General features: G+C 32.7%; 1 protein-coding gene across 9 annotated transcripts in view; it reads right to left on the bottom strand.

Annotated features, from left to right (window-relative positions):
- Positions 1 to 26,581, bottom strand: part of LOC127737155 (uncharacterized) — a 58,297-nt gene that overhangs the window by 11,569 nt on the left and 20,147 nt on the right. For 8 of the 9 annotated variants that reach the window (XM_052247691.1, XM_052247730.1, XM_052247724.1 and 5 more), the window contains 13 exons: positions 20,950 to 21,114; positions 19,386 to 19,682; positions 18,355 to 18,487; positions 16,393 to 16,586; positions 13,589 to 13,743; positions 10,424 to 10,583; positions 8,683 to 8,750; positions 7,945 to 8,176; positions 6,072 to 6,214; positions 5,078 to 5,237; positions 3,185 to 3,346; positions 1,986 to 2,144; positions 294 to 378 (listed from right to left, as the gene is read on the bottom strand). In XM_052247691.1, the coding sequence (XP_052103651.1) occupies positions 294 to 378; positions 1,986 to 2,144; positions 3,185 to 3,346; positions 5,078 to 5,237; positions 6,072 to 6,214; positions 7,945 to 8,176; positions 8,683 to 8,750; positions 10,424 to 10,583; positions 13,589 to 13,743; positions 16,393 to 16,586; positions 18,355 to 18,487; positions 19,386 to 19,682; positions 20,950 to 21,091 (2,090 nt within the window). In that variant the 5' untranslated portion in view covers positions 21,092 to 21,114. The remainder of the gene's footprint in view (positions 1 to 293; positions 379 to 1,985; positions 2,145 to 3,184; positions 3,347 to 5,077; positions 5,238 to 6,071; positions 6,215 to 7,944; positions 8,177 to 8,682; positions 8,751 to 10,423; positions 10,584 to 13,588; positions 13,744 to 16,392; positions 16,587 to 18,354; positions 18,488 to 19,385; positions 19,683 to 20,949; positions 21,115 to 26,581) is intronic. The other variant, XM_052247746.1, reaches the window with a different exon arrangement.

The following is a 26,581-nucleotide window of genomic DNA, read 5'->3' as shown; positions in this document are numbered from 1 at the left end:
ATGGTCCTGAAATTCCATATAGTTTAGTTTAAACATATCTATTTATCGCGGATAAAGGATTCAAGATTGGCCTGCTTTTGCACCATATGAATGCAATATTATTAAATATGCTAATAGGCCTTTGGACTAGGCAATTAAAAAAAAAAGTGACACTCATTTAAAGCAAATATTGAGAATAGAATATCAAGGATTGTTATTTGAAGTTTTTGTATTTTGATCTTGGATTTAATGTGTATCCAATCAAAGACTAAAATATGAAACAAATAAATAGCAATATATATGTATAAACCTACCATAAACAAAGAAGAATTCCAAGTATGGATACTATTGAACAAAATACAACTATCAAAACTTTTATTCCAACAGGTAAAGGTGTATCTGAAAAAAGTGAAATTTATTACATTTATTCAATATCTTTAAAGCACAAATTTGAATAAAATAGAATTGAAGAATTATAAAAAAAAATCAAAACAATAAAATGCCCAAATAAAGTTTATAATGGTGTTAAATTCTAAATTGTTAACAATGGGACATACCAATGGATCAATCTATAAATCACACAAAAAGACAAACAGAAGCACACACACACACACACACAGTTGAACAGGACAATACTAAATGTAAAATGATATCAGCTAACAAGCTCTGAACAAACCACCATCTTTAGACAGAGAACAGGACACAACAGACTCAACCAACATCTACACAAAGTCATGAAAGTTGTTCCATCTCCAATGTGTCCTTGTGGAGAAGCAGAGCAGGATATGGCACACCTCTTACAGTCATGCAAGATCCATCAGGCATTGAGAGATAAAATATGGCACTCAGAAACACCACTTAAAGAGAAGCTATATAGACCAATGGATGCCTTACAGAAGACCACCAGATTTGTTGAGGAGACTGGTTTTCAAGTGAAAAGGCAAACGATAAGAAGAAGAAGATATAAAAATGGATTTGACACTTGCGCTGTCTTGCTACAGTATAAACATTACAATGAATTATAAGATTAAATTATCTGAGTTATCCCCCTTTGTGAATTTATTTGAGATTTTTAGGCAGTAGGACAGCACTTTGATAAGTTGAAAACAATGTAAAGAAACCCACATGTTTACCACCCACTTGATACAGCCCTCTCTGATGTACCAGGTTGTTACCACTAACAGTCTGTATGATTAGGAGAATTACTAATGTCATGTGATTCTAATCGGTTACTTGGTCATTGAAATACAGGTGAAGTTAACATAATAAATCACTGTAAATGTGTTTTCATTGTACAAAACATTAGACACAGAATTTGAGGTAATATGGTCTTACTACAACGAAAAACGACTGAGAAATGACAAAGTTATGATGATTCAAAGAAATTTAATATTGCAATTTCACTCATACTTCTTAATAAACTCTTCCATCTGTGTTTATGAACTTTAAAACAGTCCATGATATACATTATAACAGAATTTTTGCCTTATAATTGGATGTTATAATGATTCATGCTTATGTTAATTTTAATACTAATCATTGGGAAAATGACACTTTCTAAAGTAAAAACTACATGCCCCTTATGTCCTCTAATCTCAGACAGGAATATTTACTTATCAATAAGATGTGTTTGTACTTAATTAAAATGAAGTGTTCTTTTATCTAAATTTCTTTACATGTTATAAGTTTTCTTGTTTGAATTGGTTTACATTTGTCATTTTGGGGCCTTTAAAGCTGACTATGCTGTATGGGCTTTGCTCATTGTTGAAGGCCATATTGTGACCTATAGTTGTTAATTTCTTTTATCTAATCAGCTAGTACTAGTCTCTTGTGAAGAGTTGTCTCATTGGAAATCATACCACTTGTTCTTTTTTTATATCTGAGCCATTAACTTACAAACTTAATTGTCATAATTTTTCAGTTTCTGGCCAACCTTACACTCATAAAATGACAAAAAATCTTTGCAAAACATCAATAGATGCAGTCACCATTATATTATTCTTTACCTGTAGAAAATGTCAAGGCCATCTGTGGGTTACTGATTACTTCATCACCGCCATTACTTGTCACACCCAAGCACACTGCATAATTGGTGGATGGTTTTAAATTTTCCAGAGTTATTCCCCCTGTTTTAATATTAGCCTCAACTCTTTTATGTAAGAATGCTGTTAAAGAAAAATCAAAATGAATTCCAATTCTATACAGACTGGTAATAAGTATGTGTATCAAACAATAAAGTAATTTTAATTTATAGTATTTCTAACCCTATTTTGTATACAGTATACACCAATGGACTGCTGGGATTCTTTCTCTCCCAGGTACTACAAAATCTGATACGTTTTTCAGTATAAAATTGATAAAATCTTGAACTATTCAAGACTTCGCTAAATTTGTGGATTTTGGTATGTCTGACTGAAAAACTATCAGCACTGCTCTGTGAATAAATTAACCACATAATTCTAATCATAGATAAATTTTATCATAAAGAAGATATATTTTGCCATATAAAATGACCATAATAAATGTGATTTATTTGATGTGAAGTATTTTATAATGGTTTGTGAATATGGGAATGAAATTGGCGCCATACACTGGCATCACTTTAAAATTTAGTTTGAATGTCATTTTATACAGAAATTATTAGGATAATAGCGAGCACATTTTTAACACATGTCCTTTTCTGTATGGTACTGTCTTTATTAATTATAACCTGACGATAAAATCGGCTACAATTAGGTAGTGTCAATTCCCGTCAATATATATGTTCCTGGTAGTACACAGTATCTACCAATGGCCGGCGTGGATAAAAACTGTAATCACATGACTTTATACTATCATGTGACTTTCTGTAGTACACAATATACACCAATGGCCTGCTGGGATACTTACTGCTATCACATGACTTTGTATTATCATCTGACTTTCTGTAGTATACAGTATATACACCAATGACCTGCTGGGATACTTACTGCTATCACATGACTTTGTATTATCATCTGACTTTCTGTAGTACACAGTATACACCAATGACCTGCTGGGATACTTACTGTGATCACATGACTTTATATTATCATCTGACTTTCTGTAGTATACAGTATATACACCAATTACCTGCTGGGATACTTACTGTTATCACATGACTTTATATCTTCATGTGACTTTCAGTAGTACACAGTATACACCAATTACCTGCTGGGATACTTACTGTGATCACATGACTTTGTATCCTCACGTGACTCTTTGTAGTACACAGTATACACCAATGGCCTGCTAGGATACTTATTTATATTACAATAATCGCCAGGTTTAACAACTAGTTCTGTCTGACTTTCAGGTATAGCACTGATGTCGGAGATGCCTAAAGGACCTGTTAATAAAAATACCAACAATTTATATTCATGCATCCTGATACTTATGTTTATTGCATATTTGTAAATGCAAAAATGAACTTAAATTTTCAAAAGTTTTTATGTGGATTAATCATAATAATTTGACAAAAAAACCTTAACAATGGTAATTTTTTATGGTTAAGTGGAAGATTTTCATGATTTTGAAAATACATTTTTTTTTAATGACAACCTGAAGATAAGAATTAAAGAAACTATGCAAAAAACTTAGTTTTTAATGAAATGCTTAAGAATAAATGAATAAGTTTAAAAGTAAAATAAAAGTTTTAGTACTGCCAAAAACTGTACAAATATAAATGATATTAACTGGGTGTACAGTTTACTGAGATAAATCATTGACAATATTATCTCTGAAATATTCATTAATAAACTTTGATCAAAATAAACAAGACGACCTTATCATGCTTGTGCAAAATAATATCAATACATCTTGTTAATCTATTTCAGTTAAAAAAATCTCTATGGAAGGTCATCCTTGGGTTAAGGAATTCGTGGTACCTATGTAACAACCATTGCTATATTTTAAGGTTGTATTTATATGTATTTGTATATATTGCCTTTACCTGAAAAAAAATTATTATTATTACATTATTATTATGTAACTGTTTAAAAATTAAGTTGTACAAAAAAGACCAAATTTTATCTTTTATTTCTTATTTGAATGTTCCAAAAAAGATCAAAATGTTAAACATAGATATAAGAAGATGTGGTATGAGTGCCAATGAGACGACTCTCTCATCCAAGTCACAATTGTAAATTAAAGTAAACCATAATAGGTCAAAGTCTGAAACAATAGATAAAAAAGACACACTATAAAATAACAATTAAAAGGGATCCCGCTATCATGTTTAACCCCGCCACATTCTGTATGTTTGTACCTGTCCCAAGTAAGAAGCCTGTAAATCAGTGGTTGTCATTTGTTGATGTGTTACATATTTGTTTTTCGTTCATTTTTTGTACATAAATTAGATGGTTAGTTTTCTCATATGAATTGTTTTACATATGTCATTTTGGGGCCTTTTATAGCTGACTATGCGGTATGGTCTTTGCTCTTTGTTGAAGGCGGTACGGTGACCTATAGTTGTAAATTTCTGTGTCATTCCAGTCTCTTGTAGAGAGTTGTCTCATTGGCAATCATACCACATCTTCTTTTTTATATTAACTCAATTAAAAGACAAATTAATGTCTGTGAACATACACTGAACGAATAAATTTGATCTTTGACACAATGTAAATACATATACATATACATATAGATTCTACCACTGCATCAAGTGTGATACGATATTTATCCACTCGAGACAGTTAAATTTTCAAATTTAAAACGCGAAACTTGGTGGTGGAATCTGTTTCTCTAATGATTTTCAAACAATACACAGGCAAACTTATTCCGTCTTTTCGAATGATCAGCAAAAAGATGTGTTCTTTCTATGTGACGTCATCAGGCATGTTCGCCTTTTTTCATGCTGTCACAATAGGAAATTCAGAGGAAAGCAAGAAAATTCGACGTCATAATCGGATTTTAACCAATGAAGAACTGAGATCAAACGAACCACACGCTGATTAAATTTTTTTATACAATGGGTGCAGATAGGAATAAATTGAGGAAGAATTTGAGAAATGTACATATATATTTGCACTTGCAAAAGGTCAATTTTTATTCAATGCAGCTCAAATTATAAATAACATACTTCCTGTGAAATCAGGAAAATGACACTTTGAGAAAACCATTTCTGTGTTATATCCATCAGTGTAGAGATAGGACACAGCAAATATCCATCTATCTTCTCTCTCTGTGGTGACTGATATATTCGTCAGATCACGAGATACATTAATCAAATTCAAATCACTCTGAAAGTAAAGTCAGAAAATATATCAACACTATGTCATATTGTAAATGTTTAGTATGTCTTGTGGTATGCTCGTTCCTAGTACTACGTTCCAGGTATTAGCTGATAGCCATACTCTCTCTATATATATATATATATATGGGTATATGTGTAACATACTGATCGGGAACCAGTCTAATCGTGTCACGTAAATAAACTGCTAATTTTTGAAAGTATAAATTATTATTAGTATTAATTAGCCCTTTCTATCTAATTCTTTAGAAAGTGTTCTAATTGAGATTATTTTTCTTTTTCTTTCTCTTCTTTCTTCATTCATTGTATTTTTGTTTTGCGAGATGTTGATAAGGTATTTGGTATATGATAACAAGCAGTATAAAATTGAGAATGGAAATGGGGAAATCAAATTAGTGTCAAAAAGACAACAAGACCATAGAGCAGAAAACAGACCTTGGCCACCAATGGGTCTTTAACATAGAGAGAAAATCCCACACCTGGAGGCAGCTTTCAGCTGGTATACATACTTTGATTCATTATTTTGTACAAAAATTAGGCCATAAATTTTCTCGTTTGAACTGTTGTTCATTTGTTATTTTTGGGCCTTCATAACTGAATATGCGGTATTGGCTTTGCTCATTGTTGAAGGCTGTACAGTGACTTATAGTTGTTAATTTCTGTGTCATTTGGTCTCTTGTGGAGAGTTGTCTCATTGGCAATCATACCACATCTTCTTTTCTATATAAATTGAAACCAAACACCTTGTAACCTGAAATACTTTTATCTCCAAGAAAATCCTCTGAACAGATTATTATGAAAAGAGGCACATAAGACTACTGACCTGACAAACTGTCTGAATACCAACGCACCAGTATACAACAATCTTCTCTAATTGACTGCTTATATTTCTACTCTGTGTGTCCCAGGATACACTGTAATGTTTACCTGATCCTTCCACAACAATATATGCTGGTGTTTGTCTTCCTGTAAGTGATGCACATTTCTTAAAGTTAATTTCACTATTAAATTTTGAATTGAATTGTCTAAGTCTACCCAATACATATATTTGCTTGGTCATATTATCAAAACAGTTTGCCATTATTCAAGAATTATGTGAAAAATATACCATAAACTCAACATTTATAGAGTTAAAAAAAAAAATAGCAATTTTGAGTTTCAATGTCCCTGTTTCTCATACAAAGTATGGAGTTCTTATATTTCAATGTAAACCACAAGTAATACTTCATTGTATTTATAAACTTCTTTAAATAAAAAATATGTCAAAGTTGATGTTTTCCATGGATCTAATGAACATCAACAAGAAAATCCAATGCTAAGCTGTTGCTGATAAGGATAGGTTTTTGTTGCAGATTGTCAGACTGGAAAAATTCAAGGCAAAATCATTCCATTCACCATATACAGCTGATCTATTGCTTTCCAGAAACAGAACTAACCACAAAAAGTTAATATTGACCAATGAACCATGAAAATACAGTCAAGGTCAGATAAAACATATAGTATCTGAGATACTGACTTAACCACAAAAACTATACTTTGATCACTGATCCAAGAAATGAGGTTGAGGTCAAGTGAACCCTGTCTGACGGACATGTAGACCTTGCAAGAATCCTTTATATCTAATATAGTTATCCTATAACTAATAAGTGACTACTTCAAATAACAAAAAACCCTGAATTTTTTTCAAGCAGTCGCTGAACTATGAAAATGAGGTCAAGGACATTTTTACCTTCTGAAATATAAAGCTTTACACCAATAGTTCACTTCATCACAGTTGCTGCCAGATAGTAGCCCCTATGTTTTGTAATCTAAGACTTTAATTCATTGAAGGCAAAAAAAGGAACGGGACATGTCAACTCTAAAATTTACATATTTGGTTTGCCAAAAAAAAAAATCCTGCCCAATCATTCCAATCTTTTTGTACATGAGATAAAACTTCCAAGGCTTAGATTTTCCTGTAACAAAAAACTTAACTGAATGAAAAACAAATCTTCTGTTCAACAGGTTAATATAAAAAATACTGATAACAAGCATTCTGAGAGTATTGCATTGGTCAAAATTCATTGTACTGGAACAAAATGCTAACTTGATCTATAACTTGTCATGTTGTAAACTATATAATAAATATCAAGTCAATATCTTCAAGCATGATGAAAAAAAATGTGGAAAACTGATTATTTGAGTGAATTTTCTAAGTCCAAGGATCATAACTCTGCACAAAATCATCAGATCGGAACAAAATTCGAACATAATCTGTAGCTTGTCATGATAAAACAATGTACTAATTATTAAATCAATATTTTCAAGCATGATTAAAAAAAAGTGTGGAAAACTGAATATTTGAGTGAATTTTCTAAGTCCGAGGACCATAACTCTGCACAAAATTATCAGACCGGAACAAATTCAAACTTGATCTGTAACTTGTCATGAGAAAGCAATATACCAAATATCAAATCAATATCTTCAAGCACAAAGAAAAAAAGTGTGGAAAACTGATTTGCCGGACTGACGGATGGACAGACAGACAGACAGGCGGACGGAGTGCAAGCCTTAAGTCCCCTTGGACTTCGTTGTAGGGGACTAATAATAAATCATTCACACTTTAAATGACACAGTTTAATCAATCATACCACAATGTCCTTTTAAGGCATAAGTCAACTTTAATTATTACTTTAATCCTCCACAAGAATTATTACCTGAATCATACAATGGTGTAGTAATTCTACTGGAATCAATACTCTCTCCAATATCATTCACCGTCTTAACTTCTATCAAGTAAGATGTTAAATTCTTTTGAGGACGGGTAACTTCTATCATTGCTATGTCCCATGACACATTCAATTGTCTAAAGACTGGTCCTTCAGAAGTTGAATATACTGTAACTGTGTAGAATGCTTTCTCAGAAAATTTTTCCCTTTTACTAATAGGCTGAAATATGGATTTTTTTTTGAAATACTGTGGACTTATTAATATTACTCGAATACCAATTTTTGTGGATTTTGTGGGTATAAGTGAACCACGATTTTAAATGTTCAATGAAGTGAAAATTTTCTTTTTTTTTAATAAACAAAACTTTATTGCAGTATTACTTTTTAATCAGATTACAGGGTTAGTCAAGATACCCCTGTAATAAGTTAAATTTGAATGCTGGTAATTTCTTTTAATTAACCACAAATGTTTTATAAGCTGTGCACAAAATATCAACAAAAATCAAATATCCATGAAAACACAATTTTTCCTCAATCCAAAAAATTTGTTATACAAGAAATTATGAATGAATCACCAGTATATTTGATATTTCAAATATTTTACAAAGATTCTTAACCATTAATATTTCTAGAAAAAACAGAATATTATTTGCAATATAAATGTCAGAATATCTAATTTACCTTAATGCTGCAGATGATAAAATTGATGATATTTTTATCGCTTACCCTAATATAAAGAGACAGGACTCCACTAGACCAAATGTAGCCACCAATATACGGTACACTAACAGGAGCTGAAATAACCATAAACATACTGATAAATGATATAAAGAGACAAGACTCCTTTAGACATAATGTAGCCACCAATATACAGTACACTAACAGGAGCTGAAATAATCATTAACATACTGATAAATGATATAAAGAGACAGGACTCTGTTAGACGTTATGTAGCCACCAATATACGGTACACTAACAGGAGCTGAAATAACCATTAACATACTGATAAGTGATATAAAGAGACAGGACTCATTTAGACATAATGTAGCCACCAATATACGGTACACTAACAGGAGCTGAAATAACCATTAACATACTGATAAGTGATATAAAGAGACAAGACTCCTTTAGACATAATGTAGCCACCAATATATGGTACACTAACAGGAGCTGAAATAATCATTAACATCCTGATAAGTGATATAGTGAGACAAGACTCCTTTAGACATAATGTAGCCACCAATATACGGTACACTAACTTGAGCTGAAATAACCATTAACATACTGATAAGTGATATAGTAAGACAAGACTCCTTTAGACATAATGTAGCCACCAATATATGGTACACTAACTGGAGCTGAAATAACCATTAACATACTGATAAGTGATATAAAGAGACAAGACTCCTTTAGACATAATGTAGCCACCAATATAAGATACACTAACAGGAGCTGAAATAATCATTAACATACTGATAAGTGATATAAAGAGACAGGACTCATTTAGACCTAATGTAGCCACCAATATACGGTACACTAACTGGAGCTGAAATAATCATTAACATACTGATAAGTGATATAAAGAGACAAGACTCCTTTAGACATAATGTAGCCACCAATATACGGTACACTAAAAGGAGCTGAAATAATCATTAACATACTGATAAGTGATATAAAGAGACAAGACTTCTTTAGACATAATGTATCCACCAATATACGGTACACTAAAAGGAGCTGAAATAATCATTAACATACTGATAAGTGATATAAAGAGACAAGACTCCTTTAGACATAATGTAGCCACCAATATACAGTACACTAACAGGAGCTGAAATAATCATTAACATACTGATAAATGATATAAAGAGACAGGACTCTGTTAGACATAATGTAGCCACCAATATACGGTACACTAACTGGAGCTGAAATAACCATTAACATACTGATAAGTGATATAAAGAGACAGGACTCATTTAGACCTAATGTAGCCACCAATATACGGTACACTAACTGGAGCTGAAATAATCATTAACATACTGATAAGTGATATAAAGAGACAAGACTCCTTTAGACATAATGTATCCACCAATATACGGTACACTAAAAGGAGCTGAAATAATCATTAACATACTGATAAGTGATATAAAGAGACAAGACTCCTTTAGACATAATATAGCCACCAATATACTGTACACTAAAAGGAGCTGAAATAACCATTCACTTACTGATAAGTGATATAAAGAGACAGGTCTCCTTTAGATCTAATGTAGCCACCAATATATGGTACACTAACTGGAGCTGAAATAACCATTAACATAGAAAGAGACATAACTTTTTAAATGATAAACTTATTGAAGTAATATTATGTATACATCAAATTGTCCCAATTGTTAGGGTACCATAGCTGAAAACTACTGTGTTACTTATAAAGTAGTCATGAAATTTTTGGTATGGTGTAATAAGATACCTGCTGGTTTTGTTGTATAGGTACCAGTCACAGTAGGACTCCAGTACTTATCTCCCTTAGATTGAGGAACTTTAGCTTTCACTGTGACAGTATATGCTGTGTATGGAATAAGATCAGGAAGAATGACAGCATTACTTTCATTAGGTGAATTGAACTGTGTCTGAAAATTAAAAAAATACTGTATTTCAACTATAGAAGTTAGGGATAGATGTCAAGTTTTAAATGATATGTTATATTTAAGAACGGTTATGAAAAATGTCAGTTTAGAGGTTAGGGATACAATTTACCATTCAAAATGGTTAAGAAGAAATGTCAATTCAAATTGATAAGGAATAAATGACAATTTTAATTTTTTAAGGGAATATATGTCATTTCTACCAACTAGTTAATAAAAAATTGTAAGGGTTCCGCGAAACCCAGTGTCTCGCCTACTTTATGAATGTAATTAATGTTTTAAGAAGTTTAACTGCAGACTGCATATTATGTTAACAGGATGAAAAACTAAGTTCATATATAAGTAACATACGGAAAAACTGAAAATATATTTTTACAAAATTTCCTTCTGCATACTAGCTTTTGATCATAAACAAGCTTCTGTCCAAGTATGTTTGAAATCCAGGATAGTTTAAGAAAGTTATTAAAATTTTAAAAACTTTATCCACAGAGTGAATGTAATGTTAATTGGCAGAAAAACTAATATAAACAAGAAGATGTGGTATGATTGCCAATGAGACAACTCTCCACAAGAGACCAAAATGACACAGTAATTAACAACTATAGGTCACCGTACGGCCTTCAATAATGAGCAAAGCCCATACCGCATAGTCAGCTATAAAAGGCCCCGAAATGACAATGTAAAATAATTCAAATGAGAAAACTAACAGCCTAATTTATGTACAATAAATGAACGAAAAACAAATATGTAACACATAAACAAACGACAACCACTGAATTACAGGCTCCTGACTTGGGACAGGCACATACACAGAGAATGTGGCGGTGTTAAACATGTTTGCGGGATCCCAACCCTTCCCCTAACCTGGGACAGTGGTGTAACAGTACAACATAAGAACGAACTATAAAAATCAGTTGAAAAAGGCTTAACTCATCAGATGAAAAAAAAACAATTACTACAAATACAAGTGGACGTGTCCGGGTACTTGTACATCCCAACAACAAAAAGACACTAAGTACAGATCTGAGAGTACTCGCAGTTACTGACAGCTAGTTCAAAGCCACTAACAACTAATAAAAAAAATCATGCATCTAAGACCATTTATAAGTCAAATACGAATAAACAGGATTTTTTTTTTACAAAATTTTATTAAAACAGAAAGTTATTAAAATTTTAAAAACTTTAACCACAGAGTGAATGTTATGTTAACCGACAGAAAAACTAAGTCCATTTATAAGTTAAATAAGGATAAACAGGATTTATTTTTTTACAAAATTTACTTCTGGATACTATCTTATAATCATAAACAAGCTTCTGTCCATGTTTGGTAGAAATCCAGGATAGTTTAAGAAAGTTATTTAAATTTCAAAAACTTTAACCACAGAGTGAATAATTGTGGACGCCACAGACGACGGAATGTAGGATCGCTATGTCTCGCTTTTTCGACAAAAGTCAACGGCTCGACAAAAATGTCAATTTTTAATTGGTAGCTAACAAAGTTATGGAAAGGTGTCAATTCCAAATGGGTAGAGATTCATCAATACAAGACTTTTGTAATGACTGATGGTGATCATTATCAATTGGATTCTTATAGCACTGTCTCCCAGGTAAAGGAAGACATGTTACCCTATTAACGTTCATTTAATGGATCTGTGTCATTACAAAATACAGTAGGTGTAAACAATGGCAGGACATACCCTGAGAATCAGACACATTGTTTGAAGTTTTCAGTATTGTATATTTTATCTAAGAACAGTAAGTTAATCATAAAACAATCTTTCTCTAATTTTTGCGCTACTTTCACATTTTTTGAGCGGTGTGAGAAAAATATTTCTCCTCACTAGTGAAAAATCTGTTCACGGCAAATGATTGGTTGAAATTTGACAGTGACGTTAAATTTTCTTGGCTTCTTCTGAACTTTCCTATTGTGATGTCATGAAAAAAGGCGACCATGCCTGATGATGTAACATAAAAAGTACACAACTTTCTTCAAATCTTTGAAAAGGAAGGATAAAAATCATTCGAGAAACAGATTCCACCACTATAACTCATGTATTACCATATTTCTCCACTCTCAACAGTTAAATTTTAATTATTTAAAAAACTCGGCAAACCTCGCGCTTTAAATATTAAAATTTAACTGTTTTGAGTGGAGAAATATCGTAACACACTTGTTGCAGTTGTGGAATCTATATTTCTAGTTCTCACATGATTAGAACTGTTAATTTTTACCCAAATTTTGTTTCTCTGCAGTAAATTTCCACCAAAATAATTTATATTTACATTGGATTCACATGCAAAATATTAGCATATAGTTAGAATACTTTTAAATCAGAAATTTTTGCAGTGTTTTTATTTTGCAAGAATTGCAATTTGAAAGGGGTTGCAAAAATTAATAAACAGCTGCGCCACGAGCGCATGATACGTCTGTCGTCTTGTGTGTGAAGTTTTATGCAATAATCATAAATAGTTTCCGAGATAAGACGCTACATGTGAAAAAAAACCCCTCAATAACTCTAAAAAAAAAATTTGAATCATCACCAAAAAGTATACACATCTTTAGACTAATATAACTAAGAAGTATGTAAAGTTTTAAGCAATAATCATAATTCGTTTTTGAGATACGGCGTGACATGTGAAAAAAAACACCCCCTGTTTTAGTTACAAAGTCCAGTAACTCAAAAAGTTTTAATCTTATTTTCACCAAAAAGTATACAGATCGTTTGACCATCATAAGAAACAACTATATTAAGTTTCATGAAATTTGGATAAGTTGTTCTACGGTGCAACATGTTTACGCCGGACAGACAGACGGACAGACAAATGTACGCCGGACATTTGTATACCATAATACGTCCCGTCAAAATTTTGACAGGCGTATAAAAATCTTTTTTTCAACAATTGCAATAAGAAATGCACACAACTTTTTTTCAGAATTTAAAGTAGTAGTATTTAATGATAAAAGAACTTATTTAACACATAACACTTACAGTATTGGTTATTGTGTCCGTAGTATAGACTACATCATATAATATACTGCTATTTATCCATATATCTATATAAGAAGCCATGGATTGCTTTGTTGATAAAGCAATTTCTCTCTCAGTTATGTTAAGTAGTGTTACCTTTGGTGGGGAAAGTTTTACTGAAAAAAAGACAAAGCAGACTTATTATTGTAATAACAGCAGGATTATGATCACAAATAATTTACAAAAAACATTAACTTATCACAGAAAAAAATATTTCTCATTGAATGTGAGAATGAACTAGGATCTCAGAAAATTTACTAACACCTCTAACTAAAGCTACTGTGCTATTCAAACAGTATATCAGAAAATTAACAAACACTTCTTTTACCTATACTAATGTGTCATATAAACAGGATCACAAAAGAATTTCAAACACCACTGGCTTACGATAAAGTGTCATGTAAAACATGTCAAAATAGGAATTATGAGTCAAGGAACAATATCCTATGAAATGATATTTCTAGAATAGCTAATCGAAGAATTCAAATAGAGAAACATATTCAACAAGTGACCGAACAACACATAAATTCATGAATGCGCATAGCGCATGAGTTAATTATCAGTGTTGTTCGGTCACGAGTTGAATATTTTTCGATATTTGAATTCTTTGATTAGTTATTCTTTTATAAATTACATTGGTAAATGGCTTTTTTTTCTGAAATTAAAGTAGATAAAATGCTTCGCTGAGTGCAGCCTGATACGACCGCAGAGGTCGAGCCCTGAACAGTTTTGGGGCAAATTTGGACACAATATTCAAGCTTGATACTGTCTAAATTTGGATTGTGATCAAATTTTTGACATAATATAGGTTTCTGACACAAAATAAATGTGGTCAACGATCTTACAAATCTATTGCGCAATACTGTGCAATTGAAGATTTCTTCTTGAAACTTTTAAAAAATTCAAAATTTTAAAAATTTAGAAAAAAATATGAATCCCTTAAATAAATTGGAAAAAAAAATCCCCCCCCCCCAACTTTTTGAAACCCCCTTTGGAGCAATAACCCAAAACTCAATCCCAGCCTTTCCTTTGTAGTATAGAACCTTGTAGTACAATTTCAGAGAGATCCATACACTTAAACACAAGTTAATGTCTGGAAACTAGAAAAATGCTTGTTTTTGGCCCTTTTTTGGCCCCTAATTCCTACATGTTTGGGTCAATTAACCCCAAACTCAATCCCAGCCTTCCCTTTGTTATATGGAACCTTGTGGTACAATGTCAGAGAGATCCATACACTTACACACAAGTTATTGTCTGGAAACTAGAAAAATGCTTGTTTTTGGCCCCTCTTTGGCCCTTAATTCCTAAACTGTTGGCCCCATAACCCCTAAAATGAATCCCAACCTTCAACTTGTGATATTAAACATTGTGGTAAATTTCAGAGCAATCGAAATACTTATACAAAAGTTATTATCCTGAAACTTGAAAAAATGCTTGTTTTGGGCCCCTTTTGGGCCCCTAATTCCTAAACGGTTGGGACCATCATCCCCAAAATCAATCCCAAACTTTCTTTTGTGGTATTGAACCTTCTTAAAAAATTTCATAGAGATCCATTCACTTAAACTAAAGTTCGACGACGACGCAGACGACGATGACATCATACCATTATACGATCCCAAAAATTTTTTTGCTATCGTATAAAAATGTAAGGAACTATATCTTTTTCTAAGCATTCACAATATGTTTTGATCCGATGTCATGATGCCTATTGTTGTATGACGTCAGAGGAGTGAAATAACCACGTTTATTTCACATGTGAAATTATCGGTTTTTATTTCACTGGGAAATCAATGTAATTCATTGCAAACCAATGTAATATTTACAATTAACATCTACAAACAATAGTGAATTATCAATGTTTCATAGTTACTAAAACAAGAAGGTAACTTGAAATGATTCATGATATATATGTATAACAGAACAGAGGGTGGTAAAGGGGGGGTGCTTGCACGGAAAAAACGTGAAATAAGACATAATTTCACGTTGAACGTGAAATAATTTCTGTCATGAACGTTGCACGAAAAATAAAGACTGTTGTGAACCTTTTGTGACTGAGTCACTGTCTTTTTGTATATATAAACTCTCTGTTTTACTTGTTATTCCCGATTTAGTATACACATTTATGATGTAAATGGTTTACGGCTTTTAAAAAAGTATTTCTTGACGATCCCTGCCAAGTATTTGATTTTTATTTGAAAAATACCGAGCACGCAAAATAAGCAATTGAAAATTACGATGCACGTAAAATTAAATAAGCAGAACACGTTGAACGAGGTACCTGTCTTGCACGACTGAACGTCAAATAAAAAAGTAAAAACACGTTGAACGTGAAATAAAAAACGGCGATCACGTTGTACGAAAATAACCCTTTACCACCCTCAGAACAATTCATGATAAAATGAATAACTGTATGATTCATGGTAAAAAGTATAACAGTAATATTCATGGTAACGATTTATTATTTAAAATTGGCTTTGAAGTAACTTTGAGTAACTGAGATTACTCTTAGAACATTTATTTTAGTTTTTTTAATAGTTGTTTTTTTGTTAAGTTTTGTGCATATTTGATTACTCAAGCTTTTCTTTATAATATGTTGTTATACCTTTTTCCCAAGTTAGGGGGGAAAGCAGTTACACACATGGTTCTCATACTGTTTATGATGTCTTTATACTAAATCTGTTGGATGTGTACTGATTTATACTTTAGTACCGAAAAAGTGGGGTTGGGGGAATGGGGGCACATACCTGTTATGTCTTGATACTTACTAATTTCTTTTATATTGACATTATGTTCTGTCATTTGAAATGCACAAACATTAGATGCATTTATAATTACAGTGTGGTTATTTCCTGGCTGAAATGTACACTTCTCAGGCTTCGATGATGGAGCAATATAACAGCTGGTTTGATCTCTCTTTGTAGGCTTAGGGTGTGGACAGTTAATCTTTCCATACATGGGACTGTAAAAAAATAATAGAAAAACTGCATTTCACTAAATGTCAAACAATATTTGATTGTAAATGTTTTGATAGGATCATTTAATTCAACACACCAAATTTTTGTGGATATAAATAACTGAAATGAATTCATATCAACAAACTTTGCGAAATAAAATCAAAACAGCCATAAGAAATAGAAAATATCTTTTTTCTTTGGTCTGAAGTTAATTTTGTTCGTAACCCCTGCAAAAATTCAACATGAATGGGTGCGTTTTAGTTGGTTTGTATTTGATAGAGTTTACCACTGTCAATTTCTATTCTGTTAAATAGCTATTTATAAAAAAAACCACTTTAAAATCACACAATTGTTAAAAGATAGATTTGTCACTGATATATATAAATTTAAAATGTTTACCTGCTGTGTATAAGAGATATGAAACAAGGCTATTATAGAACATCAATAATGGCATGATTTTCTTCCAAACAGAGATCAGATTGTCCAAGCTATTTCTAAAGTTTAGCATCATTAGGTCAAGGGTTTCCAAATCAGAAAAAGACAATCTAATGAACAGCAATATTGCTAATTAATTCTCAGTTGCTGGGCCATGACCTAGGTTGCAGGACCTCAAAATGGTCATCTTATATGTACTGATAGAAAGCAACTTTATAGAAAATATCATTGATCTATCACAAGTAGTTTCTATAAAACTGACTTAAGCAGAAACCTAAACATTGAAAATTGTTCATTAAATCAGAGTCAATGGATCATGACCTAGGAGCCGGGACTGGAAATCATAAGTCTTTAAACTGATATGTACTGATAGTAATGCAACTTTATAGAAAATATTATTGATCTATCACAAGCAGTTTCTATCAAACTAATTTAAGCATTAAACTTAAGAATTGTTAATACACCTTATCGCTATTTGGAAATCTTGACCCAAGAATCTGTCCCTCTTGGACTTTTGAAGTATTACAACAATCAGATATTTTCTATTATGAAGTCAAAATTTTACGGAAACTGCTGTGATGTCCAGTAATAGTGGTAAGGTGTATGCCCTCACTATCACGTTTGCCAGAAAAGCAACACCTATCTCCCCTACTGTGACAGGTGAGACAACAACATAAGTAACACCTATCTCCCCTACTGTGACAGGTGAGACAACAACATAAGTAACACCTATCTCCCCTACTGTGACAGGTGAGACAACAACATAAGCAACACCTATCTCCCCTACTGTGACAGGTGAGACATCTCCCCTACTGTGACAGGTGAGACATCTCCCCTACTGTGACAGGTGAGACAACAACATAAGCAACACCTATCTCCCCTACTGTGACAGGTGAGACAACAACATAAGCAACACCTATCTCCCCTACTGTGACAGGTGAGACAACAACATAAGTAACACCTATCTCCCCTACTGTGACAGGTGAGACAACAACATAAGCAACACCTATCTCCCCTACTGTGACAGGTGAGACAACAACATAAGCAACACCTATCTCCCCTACTGTGACAGGTGAGACAACAACATAAGCAACACCTATCTCCCCTACTGTGACAGGTGAGACAACAACATAAGCAACACCTATCTCCCCTACTGTGACAGGTGAGACATCTCCCCTACTGTGACAGGTGAGACATCTCCCCTACTGTGACAGGTGAGACATCTCCCCTACTGTGACAGGTGAGACATCTCCCCTACTGTGACAGGTGAGACAACAACATAAGTACCATTTTTTGTACATTATGAAAAAGTTCTTCCAAAACACAATTTAAAAATACCTGATATCAAAGAAGGATTTGTAGACAACAGGAAGTGGATTGTTTTCGTCTTGTTTTGATTTAGTCCAGGAACAATTGAGGTCCCTCATATCATTGGAAACACAGCTGATGTTTTGTGGACCAAAAGGTTTATCTAAAACATACAAACATCCTACATATAAATTTTAGTTTGAGTGGGATAAGTGTTCTTAGATAAAGTCAATAGAATTTTTTAATGATGTAGTTAAATGTAGTTTATTTGTGCTTTTTTTCCAAAATATAAATATGAGTTAGCGGGCTTTTTTTTCAAGCTATAGCATGTGAAAAAATGTCAGCTTTCGTATAGATTATACACGGATGTACATGTCTTTCTATGTTGTGATGTTACACTATTGTTTCAGGTAAGAGTGAAGGTTGGTACCTATTAAAACCAGCTGCATTGTTTGAACCTGTCCTAAGTCAGGAACCTGATGTTAAGTGGTTGTCCATAGTTGATGTGGTTCATAGTGTTTCTAGTTTTTTATATAGATGAGACTGTTTGGTTTACACATTTTAATGGTTTTACACTAGTAATTTTGGGGGCTTTTTATAGCTTACTTTTCGGTGTGAGCCAAGGCTCTGTGTTGAAGACCGTACTTTGTTTTTAAAAAATTGTGACTTGGATGGAGAGTTGTCTCATCTGCACTCATCTTCTTACATCAATAAACACTTTTATTTGAAAGAAAGAAGAAAAAAAAAATAAACGATAGAATTTAAAATAGAATATGAGAATGTATTAAAGTTAAGATTATCTGACTTATCTCCCTTTAAATGACTAAGATGAACCAACAAAAATTTGTTTTTACAAAAAAACAATCATACTAATTATATAAAACAGTTTTTTGTCTCATTTAGATGAAAGTATTACAAATAAATTACATTCATCTATCTCAAAATTTGCATATTTCATTAAAGATTTTTTTCCATTTTACAAAACAATGGCAGATGACACCTAATCTTCCTTGAGCATACTCTTTAAACCATTTTCCCTATCCATATCATATTTTACTTACACCCAATTTTAAGATAAAAGTTATCTTCAGTGGTTTGTGAGTTGTTATACTGGCAGAAATATGTTCCTGTGTCCTGCACACTAACGCTAGGACTAACAAGACTTATTGTCCTATTGTCTATTTTAACCGTATCTTTGACAACCTTACAGCTGGCACGCAACCTAGATGTACAATGCTTGATCTTTAAACTATTTATATTAATGTTGCATCCCGAACAGTTAACAGGGGGTCGACATGAACAGTTTACTTGGAATTTCTGTCCAGCCAGAAGGTTTGCATCAGTATGTAGTGAAAATTCTGAAAGTTAAAAAATACCACCTAGAATTGAAAAGTTACATTTTTGTTTTAAGGATTAAAGTTTGTCCCTTTATTACATTGGAGGGAAAAAATATAAAGTTTGCATTCCTAAAATGGTGATACAAAATTCATCTAGAAAAAATATTAGAATGTGCATTTTATATCCCTGGAGGATAAGTTCAATTCATCTGTCCTGAGCGATCTTTTGTTTATTTATACTGTATTCCTGTCACATAAAGTTGTCATTTTTAACATTGCCATATAAGCGGGAGGTTTAGCTAGCCATAAAACAATGTTCAACCCACCATTTTTCTTGAAATGTCCTGCACCAAGTCAGCAATATAGCAGTTGAATATATAGTTCGTTTCTATGTATGTTGGCGTTTGTTTTTGGTAGCAGTTCAGTGTTTCTGTTATTTCGTTGTTTTCCTCTTAAAGTTGATGTGTTTTTCTCGGTTTTCGCTTAATCAATTTATGACTATTAAACAGTGGCTTTATTTATTGTTGTTCAAATCTCATAAATCCATTCTATAGATACAAATCAAAGTTAAAAAATAAACATTGAGGAAAGCCCATGAACTCTAAAAAAACAAGTCATAAGGAGTTTTTACAGATTAGAATGTCTCAACTATGCAAACATCAACAGCAATCTATACCACACTCAAATTAGAATGTTACAATCAGAAATAGGACACAATTGGCAAATATATTCAAATCAGACAACTTTTCTTGTAAAGATTTATCCATATTTGATTACTGCTGCTTAAATCTTTTGGTCTTTTTTTTTTTTTTGCCATGAAGTTGTCAGCTTATTTTTGACTTCCCTTTGGTATCTTTCGCCTTTCTTCTAAATGCTATTTGGTTCTATGTTGGATACTTGTCCCATTGTCAATCATGTCACATTTTTGTTACTTAATCAGGCACTGTGGTACCATTGAGAATAACTTGATACAGGTAAATACCAGAATTACTGAATTTAACTGCATTTGACATCAACTTAAATGAAATTTTAAAACATAAAAAAGTACAATAATAAAGATTATTATACCTCAGTATGTTTTTTCTATATAAAAAAGAATGAAATATTTTGCTTTTTTATTCCACAGACTATTTGCCAGTCAATAGTTTCAAAGACTATTACCCTGTTCAATAGTTTAATAAACATATTTCCTGTGCTGCTTTAAGAAAATAATATCAATGATGTAAAAACGAATAAAGAACAAGAAATAAAAAAAGTTTAAAAAGACAGTGAAGGTAGTTGTTCTTACGTGGTTTGTATTGATTGTCATTATCATATAGAATATCTTCACCAGAATAATTATCATAAAATGACTGCTCTGATGACCACACAGAGCCAACAAGTTCTCTGACAAGTGCTAAACAAAGAAAGATAAATCCTATCTTTATCATCTTGTTTCAGTACAAATCATTACCTGAAATAATAAAAATTTAACTTTGTATTATTTTTTATGTCTTAAGACATCTTCATACATAAGGTATTTAATTATGTATTTAAAAATCCTTTTGACAATTCCACCTCGGTAGATATTTAAAAAGTAAAATCTAAGGAAAAATAAAATGGAAAGTCTCTTATCAAATGGCAAAATCAAAAGCTCAGACACATCAAACAAATGGATAACAACTGTCATATTCCTGACTATGGTGATTGAATCTGGTTTTATAGCTAGCTGAACCTCTCTATTGTATTACAGTCGCATTAAATTCTTGAACCTGGTTTTATAGCCATCATCATACATCATTATGGTTCATCATAGTTTAAAATTGGAAAAAATAAATATCACCTCCCCCCCCCACCCCCTTTTGGAGCAAGTACCCCCAAACTCAATCCCTGAGCCTTCCCTTTGTAGTTTCTGGACAATAACTTGTGTGTAAGTGTATGGATTCTGCATACACTTAACCATAAGTTATTGTCCAGAAACTACAAAAATGCTTGTTTTTGGCCCCTAATTCCTAAACTGTTGGTACCATAACCCCTAAAATCAATCCCAACCTTCCTTTTGTGGTATTGAACCTTCTAGTAAAATTTCATAGAGATCCATTCATTCAATCTAAAATTATTGTCCGGAAACAAAATGTGTCTTCGGACGACGACATCATAGCATTATACGAACCCCAAAAATTTTTGCACAATCACAAACTTTAATATTGGAAATACTGTAAATTCAGAAATTATTGCGTGCATTTATTATTGCGATTTTTAAAGAATGGACTAAAATGCGAGATTTATTATTGCGATTTCAGGAAAATCTGCATACAGATTTTTGTATCAGATATCAGAATGTGATTCTTATTATTGCGATGATCACCAAGTCGCATTATTCGCATTAATAAAATCCTCGCAATAATTTCTGAATTTACAGTAATATGTTGAGGGCCGTACACTGATCTAATGTAGTTCCTTCTATGTCATTTGGTCTGGGGTGTAGAGTTGTCTCATTGGCAATCACACCACCCTTCTTCTTATTTTTTTTTATATATAAGCAAAAATTTTTAAGTCAAAGGACAATGATGAAGGTAGAGCTAAATAATTTACATGGAAATGATCAGATGTGCCAATGCTAATAAAACTGGATACCAAATACCATTGACCTTATCACAAACTAATACAATGTTGAAATTCTTGCCTCCGGCACCTCTTTGAGGTGAGAAAAAATAGAAAAATCTTGATTCCAATATGAAATACATAAAACATATTAGTAATGTCACACTGATAATGTGCACTAGCTGTCATCTAAAATAGTAGTATTAGATGGAGAAAAAATGCCTATAGATTCATTTCAAGAAGGAGTAGAAATATTATATCTGTAAATAATAATATATTTACATTGTTAAATGTAGTGAATTTTTGCATTTTGATAGTGTCTTATAATTCTGAATTAAATTGCTCACATTGTACGTGTTATTGATTTACAGTATAAAATCATACCTTATCCCGTATTTTTGTATAAAAAAGAAAATGCACATCTGGTACAGTAAATTTGGTGCAGTTAATGTTATTACTACCACTGGGTCAATACCTCTGTTGGTGGACTGTTTGTCCCTGAGGGTATCATCAGCCAAATAGCCAATCCTGTGAATACCCCTGTCACTCTATTATAATCATAGTCAATTTAACTATTGTCAGTTTATCGTCTCAATACTGTATGCCATAACCATTTAATGTAAATGTGTTTGTGCTAATAAATATTGTCTATTGTATCATTGGCATTAAAATAGGAATATTGGACTATTGAAAGGAGTATGCCTGGTAAGACCCCTTTTTAGCCGTTTTACAAATTTGCTAAAAATATTAACTGTTAGCTATTTATTGAAAGTAAAATACTTCTATTACACAAATATGGGCTGTTTTTATACGACCGCAAAAAAATTTTTGTGGTCGTATATTGGTATGACGTTGGCGTCGTCGTCGTCCGGCGTCGTTGTCCGAAGACACATTAGTTTTCGCACTCTAACTTTAGTTTAAGTGAATGGATCTCAATGAAATTTTACCATAAGGTTTAATACCACAAAAGGAAGGTGGGGATTGATTTTGGGGGTTATGGTACCAACAGTTAAGGAAAGAGGGGCCAAAAGGGGCCAAAAATAAGCATTTTTGTAACTTCCAGACATAACTTGTGTGTAAGTGTATGGATCTCTCTGACATTGTACCACAAGGTTCCATATCACAAAGGGAATGCTGGGATTGATTTTAGGGGTAATTGCCTCCAAATTTTAGGAATTAGGGGCCAAAAAGGGGCAAAAAACAAGCATTTTTCTAGTTTCATGACAATAACTTGTGTGTAAGTGTATGGATCTCTCTGACATTGTATCACAAGGTTCCATATCACAAAGGGAATGCTGGGATTGATTTTGGGGGTAATTGCCTCCAAATTTTAGGAATTAGGGGCCAAAAAGGGGCAAAAAACAAGCATTTTTCTAGTTTCATGACAATAACTTATGTGTAAGTATATATGGATCTTTATGAAATTGTACTACAAGGTTCCATATCACAAAGGGAAAGCTTGAATTGAGTTTGGGGGTAATTGCCCAAAAAGTTTAGGAATAAGGGGCCAAAAAGGGGCCAAAAATAAGCATTTTTCTAGTTTCCAGACAATAACTTGTGTTCAAGTGTATGGATCTCTCTGAAATTGTACTGCAAGGTACCATACCACAAAGGGAAGGCTGGGATTGAGTTTGGGGTGATGAATCATAAGGGGGTTCAAAAAATTTGGGGGGGGGATTTTTTTCCTTTTTTTTCTTTAAAATTTTCCATTTTAAATTGGTTATTTCTGATTTATATATAAAAGCAAATAATAATGATATGGTTTGAATAGGTAAATTAAAAAATTTTAAGTTCTTAGACCACATTCATTCTGTGTCAGAAACCTATGCTGTGTCAAATATTTAATTACACTCCAAATTCAGTGCTGTATCAAGCTTGAATGTTGTGTCCATACTTGGCCCAACTGTTCAGGGTTCGACCTCTGCGATGGTATCAAGCTGCGCCCCAGCGAGCATTTTATTGACTATACAATGCACATGCATCAGGTACTACCTTCTTAATTCATGCAAAATTACTAAAATCTTCATAATTTTAGCATTTGTGTTAATTTTTAGGCGTTTTTGTTTAAAATGGAAGTGGCCCCATTTGTGTTCAGTCTCAATATTTTAATGCATGTTGTATTTGTTGATAATACATAACATATATAAAGGATGAATCTGAACAGGAATGCTGCCACTAACTCTTTTGACAAATACCATCTGAAAAGTGACGTTTTATGGCACAATATTAGATATATTTTACACATTTAAGCTTGAAATTGAGCATCTTTAATGAGCAAATCAGTTCAAATCTTTCACAGAAACTAATTGAATGGACTGAAGAAGACACCTAATTGTTTACAGAGGCGGATTTAGAGGGTTTTTCAGGGGGCCCGGGCCCCCCCCCTTTTTGGGGAAAAATTTGGTTGATTATATAGGGAATCACTGAAGCATGACTGGAGCGGGCCCCCTCTTAGGCAGTCAGTGGGCCCTCACTTATGAAAATTTCTGGATCCGCCACTGGTTTAAATAAACTGTTATCAAAAAAATATGTCTCGCTTTTTTGTAATTTCGATAATGCAAATGTTGAAATTAACATAGCAACACTTTAACATGTAAGTTTTGCAAATATTCAAAGTCAATAAACCATGACTGAAGGTAAACGGCTAAACAATCTCCTTGGAAATGAGATGTGCCAATGCTAATACAACTGCATACCAAATACCATTGACTTATCATAAGTAGTTCCCTTTAAACAAACCTATTATCACAAACTAAAACATGTAAACTAAGCAAAATTTCAAAGTCAATTAACCATAACTGAGGGGGCCAGGGTCAAATAATCTCCATGGTAATGAGATGTGCCAATGCTAATATAACTGCATACCAAATATCATTGACCTACCACTCGTGATTCCCAATAAACCGACTTAATCACTAACTAATACATGAAAACTAAGCAAAAGTTTCAAAGTCAATAGACCATGACTGAGGCAGCTGGGCCAAATATTCTCTAGGGAAATGAGACATGCCAATGCTTATACAACTGCATACCAATTATCATTAACTTACCACTAGTGGTTCCCCATAAACTGACCTAATCACAAACTAATACATGAAAACTAAGCAAAAATTTCAGTCAATAGACCATGACTGAGGGGGCGGGGTCTAATAATCTCCATGGAAATGAGATATGCCAATGCTTATACAACTGCATACCAATTATCATTAACTTACCACTAGTGATTCCGCATATCACAAACTAATACATGAAAACTAAGAGAAAATTTCAGAGTCAATAGACCATAACTAAGGGGGCAGTGCCAAATAATCTCCATGGTAATGATATGTGCCAATACTAATACAACTGCATACAAAATACCTTTGACTTACCACTACTGGTTCACCATAAACTAGACCTAATCACAAACTAATACATTGTTGACGCGGTTGCCGCCGATGCCGGAAACAGCATACCTGTGTCTCGCTTTTTGACTCCGTCAAGCGAGACAAAAATGTCAAAAATCATTCATCAGATGTACCTGACATTTTAGGCCAAAATTTGCCCTTACCGGACCTTCTCCTTTGCTGTAAGAAAATTTTGAAAATTATCATAAATTAAAACGAATAATGATAATAATAATAATAATAAATTCTTTATCTAAAGAGGGTAAACACAGTTAGTTACAATTACTAATCTTCCCTGAGGCCCTCATATACAATACATGTAAAAAATAATAATAAGAGAAAAAAGCAAACATACAACATATTAACACAATCGTATAGTCATGATAGTTCAATGTACATGTACCATAATTAGAACATATAAAACAGTTACAGATTGCATGTAGTAAATAGATATTATATACAAATCAAAATCATACATTCTAAAAAAAAAAGAGTAATAGTTGCAATCATTTCAAGACTGAATATTGGGACTGCCTCAAGTATCGTTTTAAAATTTGTTTAAAAGAAAAAGTGTTTTGCACTTTATGCATTTCATATGGTAGTCCGTTCCATAAAACTGATCCAGAATAAGCAAAAGATTTTTTAAACAGTTCAGTTTTTGGCTTAGGAACTATTAAATTACCTTGAGTAACACCCCTTAATGCATAAGGATTATTAACAGATATAAGTTGAAACTTTTGAAGTAGGTACTGTGGTGCTTCTTTCTGCATACATTTATATAGCAGTAAATATTTGTGGTATTTGATTCTGTTTTCTACTGTCATCCATCCAAGTTCTTTAAATAAGGGGGCTGATGGGGATAAAGGGTCTGCATCAAGAATTAATCTTGCTGCTCTTTTTTGAAGTTTTAATATTATTGTTATCCCTTCATTTTTACATTCTCCCCAAACG

Source organism: Mytilus californianus, unplaced genomic scaffold, assembly GCF_021869535.1.
Source record: "Mytilus californianus isolate M0D057914Y unplaced genomic scaffold, xbMytCali1.0.p SCAF_1, whole genome shotgun sequence".
In the NCBI taxonomy this organism is placed as follows: Eukaryota; Metazoa; Mollusca; class Bivalvia; order Mytilida; family Mytilidae; genus Mytilus; species Mytilus californianus.
The sequence above is the reverse complement of the archived record's forward strand: the minus strand, read 5'-3'. Positions and strand labels throughout refer to the sequence as shown.